A 22133-nucleotide genomic window follows, 5' to 3' on the forward strand; every position below is an offset into this window, starting at 1 on the left:
GACGTCGCTGCGAGCAAATTACGTAATTTTGGGAACATCAAAGACACCAGGGTTTCTCCTGCCGCCATCTTTAAATGAGTCTTTGGAGTTTAAAATATTAGTAAGCTGTTTAGCAATAGAATAAATGCTGCTGACAATAGGTCTGAGTGGTGTTCCTTCCTGGTGAATGTTTGGAAGTCCTTAAAAGCATGGAATGTCCTCGCCTGGATGTAATCTGAAATAAACTGAAGGGTTAATTATCTTGTCTTTTTCTACTTGTTTGAGGTAGTCTGTGATTTTGTTTTGTAGGTGTGTTGGTATCTTTTCAAACGTGTTGGTGTCACTCAGTAGATTGAGAATCATGTCCTGGTAATCTGAACTGTTGAGGACGGCGGTGCATCTTCCTTTGTCTGCTAGTATGCTGCTTTGGTCTTGGCTAAGGGACGTTATGGCTTACTGTACTTACAACTTTCGCCACTGTTCTTTGCTATTTTTTTTTTTTTTTACTTCGAGCACAGGGCAGCTTTATAGGGCTTGGTTTGATTCGCAATGAATCATTGGATACCCAAGGCTACGGAGGATACAGCGGACCCGTCCTTCAAATGTGCATAACGAAGGACAGATTTTCATAATGAGGAGTCTGCCAATCTGAACACGCCACGCTGCGCTATGATGTAATCAGCCACCGGATCTCTGGAGGATGCAGCCGCTGGATTCAAACTCGGTTATTGATTCTGGAGGAACGGAGTTTATGACCAATGGTAGGTCTATAGGAGCAGATCATTTGTACACACCTCCCTCTGGTGGGGGAGGTGACGTTTGCTCCAACTCGGCAGTTCCTAAATGCTTTTTTAATAAAATATAATTCCTACTGATGCAATATGGGTGAAACTTCTGTCGGAACATCTCTGCACACTTTGGCTTTATTTAACACTACTTTACTGAAAATCTGATGATTTATAACTGAAGAGGACTAAAAATTGGAACTGAATTTAAATGGAAATGTGTTACGTGGTAATTGGAGGAAAGTTCAGAAACTTTATGTCACAAAGCTTTTAACAGGGAGGAATGCCGGAAGAGTTTCTGTGGTGCTGAATGTTAAAGTACCTTCTCTTCAGCTCATCCATCTTTTCTGATGGAACCATTGTGTTTCCAAACTCGTTGAGGTTTGGGAAGGACTGGAAGACTTTCAGCTGCTGCGGCATCTCATCCAAACAGATCTGCAACACCAGAAGAACACACCATGATCGACTTCTACCCCAAGAAGTGATCGACTTATCGACAATTTCTGTTTTGTTTTGTTTTTTGACCTTCTTTCACACGTTTTATCATGGATTTCAAGAGAAAGATGCTTATTTATTTATATTTTTTACATCTGAATCTATTGTTTTTTTAAAGATTAGATAAACCCTAAATCAACTTCTTTGCAGATCAGCTGTAGAAACAGGAACCTAGAAATGTTATCCTAATGCTACTGCACAGGTTTTGACAGTTTCCAGGAAATTGTCTAATTCTGCAACATTTGGCCTTGAAGTTTCTTAGTGCTGCCCTCTATGGGTGGAAGCATAGCAACAGCAACTAAGTTTATTGCTCCTACTGCTAAGAGCACCACAGGCCGGCGTTTCAGCAAAAGGCCCGGGGCTGTAATGTCTGAGCGGACGGCATTCCAGCTTCCTGTCTAGAGCTCCCTCCCTCTGAGACGCGCCGCCATGGGGGTCAGGAGGAGCATTCTACAGGTGAGTATTTAAGCGAGCTTAGACCATCACTGTAAACACTTAGGTGAAGAAGTTACATCAGATTTCTTGTCCATATTCATCCTCCTGACCACATTAACCCACCATTGGCCATGTGTCCTTTTCCAGGGATTGTTTGGGTTAGGATTAAGCTTTATAATAGGTTACAGTTTAAACAACCATAGCTGCTGGATTATTCCTCCCATTCATTCATTTTCTCTTTATTTGCTGGTTTACATGAAGACAAAAAGGCAAAACCAGAAGAATAGGGAGGAAAGTATTGTTTCTACAGCTGAATGCTGCAGAGGCCATTTTGAACCTTTCAAAATGGCGGAACCTGTCCCAGATGGTCCATCCCTCCAAGTCTGCATCAAAGAATGGATCCTTTACCTTGAGCAGCTCTTGTTTCTCTCTGGCTTCATCAGCGGCACGGCCGTGATCCGGGGGCTCCCCCTGTTCCTCCGCCAAAGCTCCTTCTGCTTTAACCAACCACTGAGCTATGGTGTCCAGGGGGGCCGGGAGACTCCGGTCTAACTCAGCTTTGTATTCTTGCAGCTGGGTGTAAACACAGAACATAAAGCCCATTACACTTTTAGCCCATTACTCTTGTAGTCTCCCGCTTTATCCGGGACCACGTTGCTCTTTAACGGTAAACTACAGATATTGTTCGAAGAAAGTAAGACTTAACAGATTTCTGTGCAACTGATTTAACAGATTAGGAATTAAGCATTTGTTAGACGTTTTCTTCTTAGTGTTTTTTTCAGTTTTTTAAAGGAAGTTTGGAATCTAGTGAATTCATGAGAAGCAAGCAGAACCTTTTGATTGAGGGATTCCCAGGCTTCCCTCAGAGCCTGCTGCTGCTCGCTCAGCTTTGGGGCTCGTTTCATGGAGGTCAGCAAAGGCATGATGGGCCGGCGCTGCTCATTGAAAGACACCAGGAAGGTCTGGAAAACCTGAAGAAAGCCAGTCTGCATCAGTCACTGTGATCGTATTTTAACCCAAATCAACTACTTCAGAGTAGGAGGTCACTGCATGTCCACAGACTAAACGTGGTCAGCTGATTTATCAGATAAACAAACACACAACAGCTCATATTCAGTTGAAGAAAAAAAACTAACCTAAAACTAAGCCTCCTATCCTGTGCTGCCCCTAAAGAAAATCCAAGTCCCCTCATTAATAAAAAAAAAAAAAAAAAAACTTACTGTTCCTAATCAGGATCAGGATGGACGGATATCCAATGTTTACCCAATTTCCTTTCCTTTAAACTCTAATTTTCTTTAATCCCAAACATAAGCCTGTTTTAATTAATAACTGTGACTTGATTGAGGTAAAATGTGAACACTTTAAGGGGCGTGAATACTTTTTACTGCGGCCTTCAGACTCACATGGTATCGCTCAGAGTAGCTTTCTCCTTCTGTGGAGTCCCATCCTTCCAACAGCTCATCATAGGCCTGAAGAAGCCAGCAGGTCACTTCCTGCGCCTTTCGATCCGGCGTCGCCTGGAGCCATTAAAGAGAAAACAGAAACAGATCAACAAACAATAATAAGGGCAAAGCAAGACAACACGTTTATGGCAGTACAAGTTAGATGTAGTGAGTGATGTGAACCATTCTGGCTGATTTAAAGCTCTAACTTCTGCAGAGTAACGCACCTAACTTGCACTAACAGGGCAACTAGTTGAATGGATCCTGGTCATTAATATTAACAGAGAACTCTACAGGGCAATGAGGTTCGGTTTACAGACAAAGAATTCACTGAACAGCCCAACTACTGTCCAGCCTCTAAGGTTTTTCTTTCAGGTTACTGTTTCCCAGATTCTAGAAACAAAGCTGTGGATCAACAACTGAATAATCAGATTCGGTTGGAAACATCCATAAAGAAAACTTTACCAGGAGATATTAATCTGAAAAACAGAAAAGAAGGGATCTAAGAACTGAGCCTTGGGGAACATCTTTTCTAGGTTTGGAGGACTGCAGCTGGACTTTTTATTGCAAAACAAACTATATTTATAGAGAAGAATTAAAAAGTCCTGCAGACTCTGAGGCATCGAGTCAAAGAGACATTTACCAAAGAACCTCATGAAGAAGCAACACTAAACATGAGAATAATATAGGATTACAGAGACATTTGTTTAATATCTATAAATAATAAAACCAACCTTTAATCTGAACAGTTAGCAGCTCTAAAGGTTACTTCACAGGAAACACAAATCTGACCAGTTTTCTGGCTATATTAGCTGGACATTTCAACCCTTTTCACAGCTGTTCTGGATTAACAGTAATTAATTCAGTGAACCTAATGTTGGGATCAAATGTCAATAACATAACCGGAACGACTCCCCCCCTGAAGGCACACCCCTCCAACGGAGTTTAAAAAACAAGAACTTCATGGTCAAATTTCTGTTAACGGTAGCCCCATAGCTGCTAATTGCTTTCCTACGATTCAGAAGGAGCTGAATGTACTGTTTTTGTTTTTCTTCCTGCGATTCAAACCTAGTTGTGTCAGGAATCCAGTTTGTGTGGTCTATTGATTTGTGTTTGTCTCTCCCTCTACCACCAGGTGGCTTTCTGTCCTCGTTGGCCCTCCTGCACACCTGCGGCTCGTTGGTTAATCACTGGGGAGTATTTGAGCCGTTGACTGCCACTACCTCGTGGCCAGAGTGTTTGACAGTTTTGGGTACTCTAGCCAAGCTGAGTTTAGCCGAGTCTAATCTGAGTTTTGTTTCTCTGACACTGTTTTTGTCTTTGCCTTTGGCAGGACATCTTCCTGCATACTGGATGTTTGGCCTTCTCCCCCTGGAAGGATAATCTGTGTTCACACTGAGCAGGGGAGAAACCTCCACATGTGCTGTTCAAGTTCTGTCCGCTCTCCAACGAGTCCCCTCTTCACTAGACCAACCCACACTGACTGGATTCGAAGAGAGAGAAGAACCCCCCCAAACTTCCGGGTTCACCAGCCCTCTGAGTACCAGATCCAACCCCTCAACCCTTACCACAATAAACCTGTTAAAAAGTTGCCATGCTGTCTGAGTGGTTCTCTTGCATTTTGGGTCAGATCACTTAAAAGCAAGTTGAACGCAGTGTTTCCTGAAACCGTGTTAGCTTATAGCTAATGCAACCGTCTTGTTGATTACCATAGGTGACATAGATATATCATGTCAATGTTGGGTATGTTTGTTTTCCTCACCTTCCAGCCTACAAAACAAAATTACCGCCCATCATCGCCACATTTGGAGAGGTTTGGAGACACTGATCACTCCAGAAGTTAAAGTCCCATATTTCTAGAACTGTTATACCTAAAAGTCAGAAATGTTCTGCAGTTGTTGACATAATGCAGAATTAATGTAAAACAATGACACATGCCTTTTCTCAGGCATGTCTCTTTTACTGCTATTCAAAATAGACTTATTATTTGTGAGAAGGAATAAAACCAACTTTGAGTCATGTTTAAACTGATGCAGTTTAGGCTGCGTTTTAGTCACACAGTTTAGATTTAAATTTTCTAGAACTAGAAGGCTAGCTTCCAAATTATGCAACCACCCTTTTATTTTGGACAATTCCTTAGTTATTTGCTTTTCCATGTGGTTCTGCAAGAAGGCGAGGAATACTTAACAGGTGGAGGTCTAGTGTATTTTCATATGCCTGTACTCTATTTCCAGCTAAACAGACATGCAGGACATTGGTTTGTTTTGGTCTATTTGTGGATAATAATCAGTTTATATTCAGGTCTCCTTAGTTTTTTCCACTGAAGGTGCCAGAGACAATCTTGTGAGTGTTATGGTTTCTATTTAGAGGGGGGTGGGGGGGTTAAATCAGGTTTCATGGTGCATGTTTTTTATGTCAGTGTATGATGTGTGCCCTCCTAATGAAACAGCATGATAGCTTCATGAAAACTATAAAGGTTTTTGAGAAATCTTTTGTTGTTTCAGGGCTTTAAAAAAATACTTTTGATAGAGGAAGACGTTAATTGAGAATCTTCCAAGCAGCTGATCTAAAATATAAACTAAATCATCTAAAAAGGTTCAGTCCAAAAAGTGAAGGTAGTTCCCAGCCAATCAGATCGCTGCTGCTAAATCTCCTGATTGGTTTTCAGTCAGACATGTTCAGCTGCATGATTGAGAAACAGAAGAAAGGATGAACGGTGTAGAGGACAGAGGAGGCGGGGCCAGTTTGCCCTACCTGCCGTAGAGGTGAAGCAGAAATAGCAGGAGTGTAGTGAACAGGCAGGCTGACAGGTGAAGGGCTTTTAGGAGGAGTCAAGATCTGTGTCTGAGGAGGAAGGAGAAGAAGAAAAGAGGTGAAAGGAGGACATTTTAAAGAACATCTCAAAGGAAGACCCGGGTTTAGTCCAGCGGGATGCAGATAAGAGAAGCAGATAGACACTGACCTGCATCTCCTCCTCTTGGGCCGGCACATCTCTGGAGTACTGCAGGAACTGAGCCACGTAGGTCATGATGGACTTCTCATCTGGATCTCTGACATCTACATCTGGATCAAGATCACAGAGCTCCATAATCAGCCCCACTGCTCCACCAACCCCACAATCAACACCATAACTGCTCCAGAGGCATGAGGAGGTAATGCTGTTAGGAACAAATCTGTGGAGGGGAAGGCTAATTCCTTTAAAAAATCCCCAGTGTGTCTGTGGTCATAAATCAGCAGGCGGCACAGAGAAAACAAATGAGGGATTCATGTAAGCAGAGAGTCAGCAGACGTCTTACGCGTCATCCAACTCTCCCTCAGGATGTCCCGGTTAGAAACGCTGTGGAACAGCCACTGGTTTAGCAGCACTGAGATCATTCAAAATATCACCTAAACCAGTTTCACAGCCTGGCAGCTCAAACATGTAAAACCCTCCAACGATTTGGTGACGAGGCTGATAGCTGTCTGTAGAAAACAACTAATACATCAGATGTTAGGCCCTGCATATCGCTGCAGGAGTTAGGGCTATTCATGTACCACTGTACAGAGGGTGGTGATTAGGGTGATGGTAAGGAGGCCGTCCAACCTCAAAGACTCCACTACAGAAATATCAAAATGCTTTCATGATTAGAACAGTTTGATTTTACTACATAACAATTATAATAACACACTGATATGTACCATGGAGGTCATACCAGTTTGGACCAGTCATTATGAAGACAAAATGCAGGAATAAAAGTGAATTATTTTGCAGCTTTTACCGTTCTTATAAACAAAACATTATTGTCTTCAAGTCATCATCATGACTGTGAGAGCTGGCCTAATTGCTAATTTCATTCACCTGCCTAACGGCCTGGTTTCCAATTATCACTCATCTAATCCACCTGCTCCTGCTTCCTTACATACAGCTCAGTCCCAGCTATCGGGGCCAGATTATTGAGTTTGTGATTACTGAGGATGGAGATTATTGCTGAGGTTGGAAATTACTGCTGATTCCATAGTTCATGTTCTCGTTCTGGGGCCAGTGGTGATAGAGACTTTTTTAACATTTCATAATGGTCCTGATTTCCTGATCCTGATCTGCCACTGAGTGTGCCCTGTTCCTGTTCTTGGCTCAGTGGAGAGAAGTTTTTAGGGTAACGTAGTGTTCCTGATATCCTGCCTTGTTCTGCCTCTGAGCCACTGAGCCTGCCTGTTCCCATTTGAATGTTCTGCCTGAACTGTTTGTTCCCACCTAAAACAGAACTGTTTGTTCTGTTTGGTGGGCTGTCTACAGCCAATGCAGATCTACAGCTGCTTCTGTTTTTCTGTATTTTAATAAAAGCCTTTGAATTATACCACTGTCTATTGGGTCCTTCTATCCCACCTCTGACACTTTAAGGATCTTTGAACTTAAAACTTAAAAACTTAAAATTAAAACAACACACTTGTCTTTTCTACACGTAGGCAGGACCATGTGTTGATTCCAATACCTTTTCAGTGTTTTTCGACCCTGTCTTTATCCTAACCCTGAAAATAACCCTAACCATAACTAGTGCATAGCTTACCATACACTTAAGGTTGGTGATCTTTACATCTAAACCTAATTTCATAGCTTTAGTTTAGTCCTCCTCTGAGGACCCATCTAAATCATAACATTGTGGGATTAAAACCTAAACCTGAGGTCAGCAGAGTTAGATCAGCTTAATTAACCTCGGATGAAACAGATTTCCGGTGCCTACTTCTGTCATGTTTCAATTTTGGCCTGGCTATCACCTCCTGTTATTTCCCAGCACCTCCTCCTCTCATACAGCTCAGCCTCACTCCCTCACCAATTAGTCACTCCTGTTAAGCACCAGTTAGTCAATACCCACTCCACCTGCCAGCCTTTCTTCAAAAACCTCCCTCAGTTAGCTCTTCCCTGCTGGTTCGTATTCAGTCACTACCAACCCAACACCTTGTCAGTCAGGTTCTGTGCTTCTGTTGCTGCACTGCTGGATCTTTTGCCTTCTGCTCTGTGAACTCTCTCGTCTGCACCTGGGGATTTACAGCAGCTCAGCGTCTTCTAGAATACTCTCTGTGGTCCTCTGGATTTATGCAGACTCTGCTTCACCAAGAATGCTCTCTGTTGTCCTGCAAATTACAGAAGCCTTTGTCTCTCCAAGAACTCTTGCTGTTTCCCTATGGATTACTGCAGCTGATGCTCACTCTGTGCTCATCTCAAACCACTGCAGCCATGCATTCTATGGACTCTCTATCTACTGCTTTCCTGGTTGCTTCCGCAGCACCACGTCCAAGGAAAACTCCCTCCAGCTGCTCCTTCGGTTCAACAACAGCCCTGCATCTCCAAGTACTCTCTCCGGTTCTCCAGGTTCCATCTACACCTCCAGTTCTAGTCCGGTACAGCCTCTGGTTACCTTCATCCACAACTCATTACTTTCAATAAACCTTCAAGACTAGCTCCATGTGTGTGGTGTGCATTCTGGGTTCATCAAAGAATGCACCAAATCCCCAGATGTTGTTCTCGCCCCGCCCTCTTTATCGAGTATGCATCAGAGCAGACTTGTCTGTTCTTGAGATTGAGAGCTGTCCCAGCATGCACTGCGACTGCAGCAGCTTTCAATGAAGCGCTCCATTGAAAGTAAAATGTTCTCTTAATAAAAGTACTTTGAGGAGAGAATATTATTATTATTATAAAGCGTCATTATATGGTCCATTTAGTGATTTAATGCGTAAATTTAAAAAAAGATTTCCGAAAGTTGAGAGGACCGTGGCAACAAGCAGAGCTTGTTGCAGCTCTAGAAGAGCCTAGCGTGTGGTGACGTCAAGAGTACGCTTCTGTTCTAATTGACCCATATCTATGCTGCATGCTCGCATTCTCGCCAAGACCGGACTTTCCTGTGTTCTTGCCAAGAAAGAACTTGACAAGAACGCGAGTCAGTACTCACGTTCTCATGAACGGAGAAACGGCCCTGGTCTAAGGATAACACTAGAAGCTGTTTTAGCTTCAGAATGACAGCAGGTTGCGTCAGAGTAAGCAATACCCACATGGACATAAAAAACTGAAGATCAGAGTGGCTTAAGCTGCGATAGGATCATTTCAGTGGCACAGCTGATCCATATTCCTCTCAGATAAGAAAATTCGCTCTGATCGTTAGTTCATGAGGATGTCATGGTTTCTACTGACAGTTAATGCATTTCAACAATTTCATGAGAAAGTCTAACTGTAGGTACTTACCATCGGGGTCCAAGAGTCTAGGAATCTTTAGCTCCATCTCTGCCATGTGGAAGGCCTCCTCCAGGTTCTGCTTGTTGGTCCTGGTTCTGGCTTTGGACAGATTGACCAGGTTGGGTCTGAGAGCATTCAGGATGGCGAGAAACAAGACGCCGCTCCTCCAGCTCGCCTTGAAGTCCTTTATGCTCAGGGTGCAGCCAGCTCTAAAGAAAAAAAAACTATGCTTTAAGGTTTACTTTAAAACAAAAAACATTCAAACAAGGATTCATAGCAGAACTAAGGAGAAAGTCAAAATTATTACAGCAACAGCCAGCGGTCCCGTTTCAAACTAGTTCAGCTGCTTCAGATTTTTGGTCAACATGGCGAGGAAGATCACCCTCCACACATTCACTGATAAACAACCATCGTCTTACCTGTGGCACTGCTCCCGCACCCAGAGCAGCAGAGCTTTCTTTGCAGAAACCCTAAAGCGGCTATGTAGAGGAGAGCCTTTAGCAGGAACAGGGCTGCTGCTGGCCGAGCGGCTGGAGAGCGTGGAGCGAGTGTCCAAACTGGCCAAAGACTCCATGGACGACTGGCGGGAATCAAAGGAGAGGCAGCTGGCCAGCTCCTCGATCTGGGAAAACAAAAACAGTTCAGAAAACCCAGAGAACATTCAAAGGTTTGCCTAAAAGCTCCTACTTTGCTGTAACACACAGGAAATAAGGTGTAATAGAGTGAAGAAGTAAACCTACATGATACTGAAGGATGATGGTCCATATGAGGCCCAGAATGATGGAGGGTTTACCTTCAATGATGTCAGGAATGTTTATGTTGACCAGTTTGACCTGAAGACACAGGCAGAGCATCTTTATTTTGTATGTCTATAAAACTACTGTACATTGATTCAACTTTTTCTATGGAAATTGACAGCATCATGAAGAAATGTTGGACCCTTTTTCACTCTGGTGTTCAAAACATCCATCCAGCCCAAAGTTATGGACATAGTTTAGATTGCAGTAAACTGGTATCCAGATTCCAGTTAATCTAGCACTGAAGAGATAAAACATTTACTACTTTAAAAATACAATAAACCCAAAGGGTAATGAGATGTTGCCATAACTTATTGGCTTTTTGTTTAACCACTTGTAGATTTTGGTAGTTCTAAGCAGGGATGATCTTCAGTAGAGGTCTGTCTTTGATTGGATCTGGAGAAGCCTGATGAAGAGGATGCTCAATGTTGTCCTTCATCTTCTTCCTTCTCTGTGAAATCATCTGTAGAGGAGAGCTGGCCTTCTTTATCAGCTGCTTGAGCTTATTTCAATCATTAGCTCTTATGATGATGATTATGATGATGATGATGATGATGATGATGATGATGATGATGATGATGATGATGATGATGATGATGATGATGGAGGAAGAGATCAGACTCTCCACAGCAGAATAATAGAAGATCTGCTGCATCTAAAGGACCTAAGCTTCCTCTAGAAGTCCAGTCTGCTCTGTCCCTTCTTGGAGACGGCTTCCCAGTTGTGTCTCAAGTCCAGTTTGTTGTCCAGGTGAACACCGAGGGATTTCTACTTCTCCACCACCACCACCTGTTAACAGGATTTAACTTCCTGTTTCTTCTGAAATCTCCAATCAGCTCCTTGTTTTGTAGACCTTCAGGATCAGATGATTGTTTCCACACCATGCCATGCCACCATGTTCCAATGGCTACAGATTCATCCTAGTATTTCAGCAGATGACAGGACTCTGTCTGGTCCTGGAAGTCAGAGGTGAACAGAGGAAAAAGGAATGGAGAGAGTACCGTCCCCTGTGGTGCTCCTGTGCTGCTGGATCAGACAGCTGAGCCTTCAGTCTAACAACCTGTGGTCTGTTTGTCAGGTAGTCATTGATCCAGGTGATTGTTGATGCCTCCACCTGAGTCTGCTGGAGTTTCTCTCAAAGTCAGTCAGGCTAAATGTGGAGAAATTAAAGACCATGACCCTCGCAGTGCTGTCTGCCATGTCTAAATGACAGTGGGTTTGTTGAAGCAGGTTGATGATATCATCAACTCCATCTCCATGGCGATAAGCAAACAGCAGGGGGTCCTGATAACTGCTGGTTTGCTTGCTGAGGTGAACCAACAGAAGTCTCTCTAGGACCTTCAAGATGTGGTTGTCAGGGCAGCGGGTCTGTAGACACTGAGGACTCCTGGCTGAGTCTTCTTTGGTCCTGGAACAAGGCAGGAGGTCTATAGTCACTGAGGACCGCTGGCTGAGTCTTCTTTGGTCCTGGAACAAGGCAGGAGGTCTTCCACATCAACGGAGCTGTCTCCAGGGTCAGACTAAGGAGGTAGATAAGGGAGATGATGGTGGAGGATGTAGGGGTCCTGATCCTTATGGTTAGGCTCTGTTATCCACTGAGAGAGGAGGGACTTAAACGCAGAGCTGAAATCAGCAAACTGCCTCCTGGTGTTTGAAGTTGGGGGTTTCAGTGTGAAGGCAGTAGAGCAATGCTGGTCATGGTAGGAATAATTTAGATCTAGGAACTATTTCAGTGGTTTACGGTCTTAGTGAGCCCTGCAGGAGCTCCTGGACACAGGATCTAGCAGCTTCATTGGTCATTGGCTGGTCAGCCGCATCAAACAGCAATAAATCAGAGATTAATACTAAATCTGGACCATTGACCTGCATGGAACCATGTTCTAATATTTCATCCTGTGTTTAAAAGAAGGCCCTCCAGACGACAGGTTGATTTCAGCCATTGGACCTTTTGGCAACAATCTAATGGGTCTATGAGGCTTCTATAAGGTGGAGCCATTGTTTCCAAAAACTGTATGCTCTGGTCACTGCCGGATTAATCTGGAGATTAACCATGATGACACAGATTAGCACCTAGATCAGCATTTCTACTCTACATCTGAGTTAAATGACCTGGGGATCGCTACTTTTTCTGTTTTCAGCAGAATGTGTTTCATGTTACATGTCCTCTCAGTGACACCAGTAAAGTTTGTATTCTTGAAACTTAAATGAGTTTAATACGTTACCGATTTTTTCTTCAGAAAGGAAAGTGCTTTCTCAATGTTGCTCCTGCTCTGAAACATCCCTCGTCCTTTGTCCCGATTCTGAAAAACAAACCCACCGAGTCAACAGGTGGCTTAGAGCGAAGTCTGGCTTTGAGGGGGTGGAGTTGCGGTGGTACTCACGATGCGCTGACCGCTCATCACCTCCAGTAGATCCAGCAGCTTAGAGCCATCACGGAAATCATGGAACAGGTCTCTAATCTTAGATGGCGGCCTCCGCTGTCACAACGCAAACAAACATGTTTTAGACATTAGAGCTGAAGTCTTCCAGCTCTGCACTATATTTCAAACATTTGGAAAAGAAAAACTGAAAGACAAAGAATTTAAATAGAATATCTACTTTAAAATGAAAAAAATAAGTGGGTAACAGATCCACAGATAGAGAAGAAAGATTCAAAGGAAATTCAGTGTTTATGTCAGAAGTGAAGCTGCTGCTGTTTTATTGCTAAAACTGATCCCATCTGGAAACCTAATGGGTTCTTGAAGCGAGGAAAAGCAGATCAGGAATCAATCAGATCATTATCCTCTGGTAAAAAAAAAAAAGTGGTGGTTATCAGAGAGACCACATTAAACTAAATTAAATAATCCGACAGTCAGGGGACTGGAAATCCATACAACATGATTCTCCAACAGGATTCAGAACTAACGGAAAAAAAGGGACGACCTGTACAAACATCAGCATGGCTATAAACAGTTGCTCAGGAAATAATGGAAATAAAAAGATTAACTTCACTCGAAGGGAGCAGTGGTGGTTCTAATCCTTTGTGCTTTTAGGACGCAGGCTTTTTAATGAAGGAGCCTCCAGTTTTCAGAGATGCCGTGTTTATTTCAGTTCTACTGATGTGTTGCAGCCTTTGGGAACCTCCGACTCAGGTAACAATCTACTTCCTCAGATAGACTGATGGCCTCAGCTGGCTATACCAATCACTAGCTTAGCTTAAATGGTCAGTCTTTATTTCCTGTCTGGTTCAGCAGCATCAAGAGTAAATAATAGGTAGTTAATCTGGACAGTCAGAAATGGGACCTAAATCAGGAGCTGCACATCCAGTCAGGAATGATAAATAAAGAATAACCCTGTAGAATGAAACTGGATTAATCAGCAGTTCTTGGAAGAAGCCTCCAGTGAATGAAGCAGATGATTTCTTCCTTATGACGTCTGACAGCATCAAGTTATCAAACCAGAAACAGCCTTGGTTTTATATCTGCAATCAGATGTGCTTTGGAACATTCAAACGGTGATTACGACGGTTGTTCTGCAGCCTTTGCAGCCTCTGTTTTAAGGACACATTATGCAACATTTCCTGCTTGGAAATGAAAACAACTTGATGCACGTCTTTCTAAGCTCAACAGAAGATACTGAAAACGTCACTTTGAGGCCAGTAAGGCCTTCTGGGGCCCCCAGGAGAGGCGCGCAGGTGGGTGAAGCTGGAAATGAAGCACAGCTTAATTTTCGCGATCAGGAAGAGCTTCCTACTCCTTCGGAGTTAGATCATCTGCCTGGTCTGCAGGGAGGTGCTGGGAACTATTTGGTTCCATCAGTAATCATCAGAACCTGGGCTCTGGACTCAGAACCAAATCATGTGGGAATGGGTTTGCAGAGGTGGATTAAAGCATGAAATGAAACCAGCAGCAGAACCATGTTAGAGTGAAGGAGGGAGGTCCCTTCTGTCGCTGTCAGTCTGCCTCCTGTGAACTTTGACCCTGACTGCTATATTTATCCCCCACACGTTACCATGACCGCCACTCCACTGCCCTTCACTGCTTCACTCATGGCTGCTAAAAATAGACAGAGCGGAGAGGCGACAGCTGATAATCAGAAATCATAACAAGGACGTCCCCGGTTTCAAACCGACAACCTTCACCTTCCCTTCTGAATAAAAATACAAGAACAGTTAAAAACTAAACAAAAGAACCGAAAGTGATCAGAAAGTTGAAGAACTGAGATCATTTTAAAGGTGACCTTCAAACCTGGTTCAGCTGTGAGCCCAATGTAAACTCTATTTGCACTCTATGTGAGCTCTAAGTGAGCACTATGTGAGCTCTAAGTGAGCACTATGTGAACTCTAAGTGAGCTCTATGTGAGCTCTATGGGAGCTCTATGTGAGCTCTAAGTGAGCTTTTTGTGAGTTCTATGTGAGCTCTATGGGAGCTCTATGTGAGCTATATCTGAGCTCTATGTGTGCTCTATTTGTGCTCTATATGAGCTCTATGTGAGTTCTATGTGAGCTCTATGGGAGTTCTATGTGAGCTCTATGTTAGCTCTATGTGAGCTCTAAGTAAGCTCTGAGTGAGCTCAATCAAAGCTCTATCTGAGCTCTATGTGAGCTTTTTGTGAGTTCTATGTGAGCTCTATCCAAGCCCTATGTGAGCTGTATTTTTCCTCTATCTGAGCTCTATGTGAGCTCTAAGTGAGCTCTATGTAAGCTCAATGTGAGCTCTATGTGAGTTGTATCTGAGCTCTATATGAGCTCTATGTGAGCTCTACGTAAGTTCTATGTGAGCTCTATGTGAGCTCTAAGTTAGATCTATGTGAGCTCTATGTGGGCTCTATCTGAGCTCTTTTTGTGCTCTATGTGAGCTCTGTGTGACTTCTATGTGAGCTCTATTTGTGCTCTATGTGAGCTCAATGTGAGCTCTATCTGAGCTCTATGTAAGGCTCTGTGTGACTTTTATGTGAGCTCTATTTGAGCTCTGTGTGAGCTCTATGTGGGTTCTATATGAGCTCAATGTGAGCTCTATTTGAGCTCTATGTGAGCTCTTTCTGAGTTCTATGCTAGCTCGTTGTGAGTTCTATTTGAGCTATATTTGAGCTCTTTGGGAGTTTTATGTGAGCTCTATGTGAGCTCTCTGTGAGTTCTATGTGGGCTCTATCTTAGCTCTAAGTGAGCTCTATGTAAGCTCAATGTGAGCTCTATGTGAGCTCTAAGTGTGCTCCGTGGGAGCTTTATGTGAGCTGTATCTGAGCTCTATGTGAGCTTTATATTTACTCCATGTGAGCTCTTTGTTTACTCTATGTGAGCTCTATCACACTGATAACACACTGATAACACTGAATCTCAGTATCTATCAAGGTCAGAAGTAAACGTTTAAATTGAAAGGAGCAAATATTTTCTGTGACATGTTGAAACACGTCATTGGTTTATTTCAGGCTGAGTGAGATCTACTTTAGATCATCTCTCTGGGTGCTCGTTGCGTAAAATCTACCCATTGATGTTTCTTTGATGCTTGGTGGTTCCGGTAACCAGATGCAGCCGTTTACTGGTTTATAAGCGGAACCAATGTTCAGGCTGCAGCCTCACCTTTGCCAGCTGAGCATTGATCCAGTTGGTGAAGGTTCTCTTCTGGATTTGCTCCTGTTCCACTGTAAAAAAAAAAGAAAAAAAAAGAAAAACAGCTATAACTTTCTCTCCTGGTCACAGATACTCTGCAGAGTTCAAATGACCACTGCCCCTGATAAGGATTCATTATATTTTCATATTTAATCATTAGGAAAGAATTTCCAGCCTGTGAAAACTTGTCTTGTCAAATGTAAATTGGAGTAAAAAGCAAACATAAAGCTTAGTGTCATCATTCCATGACAGAAAATGTTGTGATGTCATCACAACAAATGAAGACTGTTGAATTGACAGAAATATTTTAGTTCATGTCTACAGCAACATGATGTAAAGGTGAAATACTATAGTTAGATAGTTAGTTACATATTATTTTATTTTAAAACTGGTTTAGCTACAAGAAATAAGTGTGTTTATTTTATAGGACTAGTATGAAATTCATTTTTAACGGAAAAGAAAAAAATTGACTGAATATCATAAAAACATTTGATTATAACAAAGGTTCAAGTTTATGCTGAACATAAAATGTTTCATGTGTTCTAAACCCAAATAATTTTTATTACACTTAATGCACTAAACATTTATCAATTCAGAGTTTAAAGAGTTTAAAATTTAACAGAGTGCAGTTTCTCTTTGTCTGTCTGCTACCTAAGATGTTAAGATCAAAATAATTACAAACAGCAGATTTTGTTATGTTCAATGGAAACCATATATAAATACATTATTTTACTTTTTCCAATTAATAACCCGGTGTAAAAAGTATCTGCTTTGATGTTCATCTGATAAAAGCATTCATGAAAACAAAGCAGCGGCATATTAAAAAGTGGTGATTTACCCAGAATACACTTGGAGAAAATGTCAGCGATCCAATTAAAAAAGTGCGTGTGGTAAAGTTAAATGTGAACATAAAACCAGAACAGCATTTTATTTCCTATTTTGCACCTAATATATGACTACAGTCATATGTCATACAGTAAATTCACTAAATCTGTGTTTCATACAGGAAGATAAATAGTGGTGAACAGCCTCAGCCTTCGAGTGTTATCTGTGAAAACGAGCTAGGTCACTTTTTTTCATGGTTAAACCACAGATTCAACTTCTCAGGAGACCTCAATGTGTTTTTAATTTAAAGGGAAACAATCAGCTTTTCCACAGAAGAAAAGCAGGAAGCTGATAGATGAGGTCTACTAGAGCGACACCAGCTGGAGGAACAGCAGCTGTAATATCTTTATCAGCTCCGTCTGCCAGACGCTCCACCGATATTTGGTGGGAACATTTCCTGCTTTTTGAATCTGAAGCAGATCATCCATCTTTGGTCATTTCCTGATTAAATTAGATTTACCAAACTCAGTAAATTAGTATCTCTTTAATAAGATTAAATTAACCTTTTGTATTTCAAGAAGCCCGCCATGATGTGATGTTAAATGGAAGCAGAAAATGAAAGGCTCAGAAACATCCGTGTGTGTTAATCAGGAACCCAAAGTGCTTTGGCTGCATTCATCCATTCATCCACCAAGCTACGCTGTAGCCACAGCTGCTGCGGGGCACGCTGAAGAAGCTAGGCTGCCAAACACAGGAACCGCCTGTCCTCTGACCACCATCACTAGACAGAGGGGAGAAGTGTCTTCTTCAAGGAGACAACTACAGAGAGGGACTGAGACTGTCCAAGATGGACAGAGACCAACAGATTTACAGAGGCGGACAGAGACTGACAGAGGGGAACTGAGACGCAGAGAGAGGCAGACAGAGACAGAGAGGGATGGAGAGAGACCAGTGAGTTGGACAGTGGTGGACTGAGACAGAGACGAACAGAGATGAAAGGAGGTGATCAGAGTAGGTTTTGACCCAGTGACCCTGTTGCTACAGAACAAACTCCTCCGTCCTTCACCCCTGGACCCCTGGACTCTCTCCATCATTGCTGTTCTGAACCGTTTAAGCAGCAGAGGAGTCCTGGTGGAGTAGCAGCATCAGAGGAACGTGATGCAACCTGGTCTCCATCTCAGCTTTCTGCATGAGTGCCACATATAACAGGCAGACCCAACAATCTCAGAGCAGGACTGATTTGATGTTCTTGGTTCTAGTTATGGATCCAGATTCTATCTGCTGCTTTCTGAAGCTTATCTCTCAATAGGTGACAGTTCTACTCACCCATGATGGAACCGCTCAGCTGAACCTCTTCTGCTGTAAACAGTCAGCAAAGCCTAAAGAAGCTGAAAGCAAACATTGCACCATGTGGGAACATGTTTAACCGTCTGTCAGTAAACACAGCGGCTCCATGTCTGCAGAGCAGCAGCGAACGGAAAGTTGACCTGAAACGTCTTCCTGTTCAACCAGCTAGAAGTCTGGTTCCATTTCTAGCCTGCAGCAGGTGAGCGTACCTGGGCTCCACCTCCTCTGATGCTGACTCACACCTCAGGCTTGTTCAAACATGACCCCAAACCAAGCTAACATCTGGCTGCATCATGGGTGAGTCAGAGATACGAAGCAAACATTCAGAGACTCAGCCCGGTATAACCCCCACTACTGGTCTGAATGGGAAGCTGGGAGGCCTGTTAGATGCATGCTGGAAATTTCACATTGGTGACAGGATGTTTTGTGTAGATAAGCCATGTGGAAGTGGACTGCAGGTGGAGGAGAGATGCTGGCATGTCTCTGTGCTTCTGGGTTTGGAGGTTCTGCTCTTAGAACAGCTCATTGTCCTGGTTTTCACCTCTGCAGCAGCTCCACATCACAGATAAAGTCCTTTAAAAATAATAACCTTTAAGCAGGTATTAAACATTTCCCATTAAGCAATATAAAAATGTTCTAATCTATTAGCATTAAAATCAACATATTGTTATTAAACTGTGCAGCTGGAACAGACTGAGTTTGAAACATCTAGTCTATCAGCAAACATCCCAGTAAATGAGGTTAAACTCTGTCGTCCTGAAGGAGACAAACATCCAGGGGTTCGGATCAGGACACATTCTCCAGGAAAGCCCAGTATTACTGTGAACACCAAACCCAGCATGGACCGAAGGAGGAGGACACTGACCCTGCAGCAGAATCTGGACGTTGTCGATGTCCAAGGGGACGAACCCCCGCTCTGACTGACCATCGCTGAGGTAGAGGTCTGACGACATCCTGTCTGGTCAACAGGCTCCTGAAAGCATGCTGCAGCCCTGCAAGGCACAGAGAGAGGTAGCATGCAGTTAGCATCAAAGAAGAGAGAAACGGAAAAAACAGGAATCCTGACATCGCAATCCGTTCTGCAGCTTTTCCAACAATGATACAAGTCTTTCACTGCATTTCTTTAACAAACTCTGTTTTGAACCAGAAAGCTATGAGGCTCTTCCAGGACGCGGCCCTCGAACCATTTCATAGAAAAGCATCTCCTCTGCAGCTCCAGAAGCCGTACTCCCTCTGATCCAAACTGATCAGCCTGTTTCCCTCAGACCCTGCAGACGATTAGAAACTACAGAACATCTGCAGCTCTGCTTTACTTTAGGGCTTGGATACAATTAAATTCTATTCAGTTTATTACTATGGCGCCAATTCACAACACGTCATCTCTCACTTTACAATTCAATGTCACTTTACAATTCACTAGATCATCCAGTGAGATTGATTCAAAGTTTTCTATCTAAGGAAAACCAGCTGATTGCATTGATTTATTGGCTCACACTAAGCATGCTTGTAGCGACAGTGGAGAGGAAAAACTCCCTTTGAACAGAGAGAAACCTCCAGCAGAACCAGACTCAGTGTGAGCGGCCATCTGCTGAGGCCGACTGGGGTTCAAGGAGACAGAAGCAGACATAGAAAAAGAAGCATAGATACAAAAGGCAACTGTCAAGCAGCTCCATAGGCAGCCAGGAAACACAAAGCCAGGCAGACGAGCTCCGAGCCAGATTCCATGTCAGAGGATGAAGAGAGCACATCCAGTTTGTCACAGTCAGAGAAACAGGACTACACTGAAAAACAGGCCAAGCTACAACATCTATAAAAATATCCATGAGCCCCACGCTGTCTGTCATAGAACTAGAACATCAAGAACGCTCAATGTTTAATGAATCTGATCCTTCAATCAATGATCATTGCTTTGGCCAAAAAGGAAGCTTCATGCTGCTGCTGCATGTAGAGGCAGAACCTTAGTCTGACTACAGCAAAGAGATTGTATCACAGACAGGAAGACACTGAGGTCCACGCCTTTCATTAATGTCAAATAGACAACATTAATATCTGCAAAGCATGAAATCACAGTAGTTCATGCAGACGTGGGGATTAGGTCCGTAAAGGGAACATCTGCCTGGAACCTAGTTAGGATTCTGAAGGTTCTGCCTGCTGCTTTGGACGCCCCATAGCCAGAAAGACTACTCCAACACCTTCAGGTCAGAATAGAAAAGTAGTGGTGCCAGTGGGAGACCCCACACATTGGAGGCGGAGGTAGAATGCAGAACCGACCATAACCTGAGCTTAGATCCGAGAGGAAAGCTCTTTACCACTTGTGGAGTAAAATATGTTGAGATATGTCTTTTCTTAGCCTCACAGGCTCCAAACGGAGGTTATGAGGGATAAGAATGAGGACTGCTGTTTAGAGAAGATCCATAGATCGATATATTAACCTAACAGCAAATAGCCTTGATGAACTCAAGTTGGTTTTCCTCCAAATGTTCAAGTGTGAGAAGGTGGGTGGGTTGGTTCCACTGGGGGGAGTGTGTGTGTTGGGATTTTTGTAAGGTATAAATGTATTTACTGAGGTCTATCTCTCCGTCTGAGGACGTTAAATAAATTGGAACCTTTCTTCCTGCAAGAAATGCCTCTGCCTCATCTTCCTAACTCCACACGCTAAATTCAGATCCTCCATCATGATGTAGCTGAAGCTCTAAGGGGGCATCAGAGAGTGACTGAATGAATCTGGTCCAGATCCCATTACAGGACGCACTGATTCATTCAGTAACAGAGGTTTCAGTCTATCATAGATAATATTAGTAAAATGAAAGCTGCTGTTGTTTAGTAATCCTGTTAACCAGTCTAAAGACTCCTACAGGTCTCAATGGTTTTTATCTACCTCAGATCCAAACACGAAACCGTTTTGGAGGACTCACTGGACCACAATAGCTCAACATGTCAGCCATCCCAGGACTGCCAGCCACAGACTGGTCCCACTCAGACACATTCAGGGAGTTTAGCACTGGAAAACCCACGGGGGAAGGGGAAGGGGAGAGTAAACATCCAGAGTAAACATCCAGAGTGTATCCTCTGGTTTCCAACCAGGTTCAACCTGAGATCTGGTAACACTGGGCTGAAATGGTTCATTGCAGTGATAAAAATTAATCAATATCTCATCTCAAGTCCTTAAACTGGGCTCTCTGACATGGCAGCTGGCTCGGAGCTTGTCTGCCCAGCTGTGTGTTTCCTGGATGGGGCCGCCTCTGGAGCTGGTTGACAGTTGCCTTTTGTATCTAAGATTCTTTTTCTATGTTTGCTTCTGTCTCATTGCTTCTGTCTCATTGAACCCCGATCGGCCTCAGCAGATAATAAAAGGCCGTTTTTCCTCTCCACTGTCGCTACAAGCTTGCTTAGTGTGAGGGATTGCTGAAGAGTCAATGAGTCGATGAAATCAGCTGGTTTTCCTAAGATAGAAAACTTTGAATCAATCTGAGTGGATGATCTGGTGAACTGGAAAGTGCCTTGAGATGACATGTGTTTGGAGTTGAAGTCCTTTTTACCGCCTGTTTCTCAGTCAGCTGGTAAACAACCCTCCCTGAAACCATTAACCTTTAACATGGAGGTGTTCCAATCAGTGCAGAGCCTCACCCTGCATTGCTGAGGAAACGCCCTATCAGCTGCTCTTTGATCAAACCTGCAGGCCGTGCGGCTCAACCTGTCTCTCTGTGCTTTCACTGACACACCTGAGAGAAAAAGACAATAGAACCACTTGACAAGGTCAAGAGGTCAAGGTTAACATGTTTATAAAGCACTTTTCAGAGTGCTTTCCAGGCAAACCAAGCTTTAGATGATGGTTTTACTGCTGTTAGTCTGTGTGGCTGACCAAAGGCGACCAAAGGAGCGTCTAATTTAAGAGTTGAAAAAATATGATTCACAGCTGATTCTGCTTACGAGATATAATCACACCCTGTTCATTAGCTTAACAAGCGGGAAAACTGGATATGCAGGCCTGAAGTCACGGTATGTGGCTGAGTGGAAGGCTGACTTTAAAAGGGAGAGCGGCTTCAGACGCTGCAGCACTAACAGCTAAACATCATAAGAGCATGAGAGGGTTAATGTGCAGCACTTCATCAGCAGTCATCTATGAGAGGGTTAATGTGCAGCAATTCATCAGCAGTCATCTATGAGAGGGTTAATGTGCAGCAATTCATCAGCAGTCATCTATGAGAGGGTTAATATGCAGCAATTCATCAACAG

General features: G+C 43.2%; 1 protein-coding gene across 1 annotated transcript in view; it reads right to left on the reverse strand.

The window, feature by feature from the left end:
• The window catches only part of LOC107084855 (nesprin-2-like), an 81547-nt gene that overhangs the window by 55462 nt on the left and 3952 nt on the right, over positions 1-22133 (reverse strand). The window contains exons 2-15 of the mRNA XM_015374903.1: positions 18763-18889; positions 15696-15757; positions 12520-12615; positions 12361-12438; positions 10082-10174; positions 9761-9963; positions 9351-9550; positions 6099-6199; positions 5891-5980; positions 3098-3211; positions 2528-2665; positions 2103-2267; positions 1087-1199; positions 256-415 (exon numbers count right to left, since the gene is read on the reverse strand). Of these exons, the coding sequence (XP_015230389.1) occupies positions 256-415; positions 1087-1199; positions 2103-2267; positions 2528-2665; positions 3098-3211; positions 5891-5980; positions 6099-6199; positions 9351-9550; positions 9761-9963; positions 10082-10174; positions 12361-12438; positions 12520-12615; positions 15696-15757; positions 18763-18850 (1701 nt within the window). The 5' untranslated portion in view covers positions 18851-18889. The remainder of the gene's footprint in view (positions 1-255; positions 416-1086; positions 1200-2102; positions 2268-2527; positions 2666-3097; positions 3212-5890; positions 5981-6098; positions 6200-9350; positions 9551-9760; positions 9964-10081; positions 10175-12360; positions 12439-12519; positions 12616-15695; positions 15758-18762; positions 18890-22133) is intronic.

The sequence above is a fragment of the Cyprinodon variegatus genome, unplaced genomic scaffold (genome assembly GCF_000732505.1).
Source record: "Cyprinodon variegatus isolate N-32 unplaced genomic scaffold, C_variegatus-1.0 Scaffold110, whole genome shotgun sequence".
Lineage (NCBI taxonomy): Eukaryota > Metazoa > Chordata > Actinopteri > Cyprinodontiformes > Cyprinodontidae > Cyprinodon > Cyprinodon variegatus.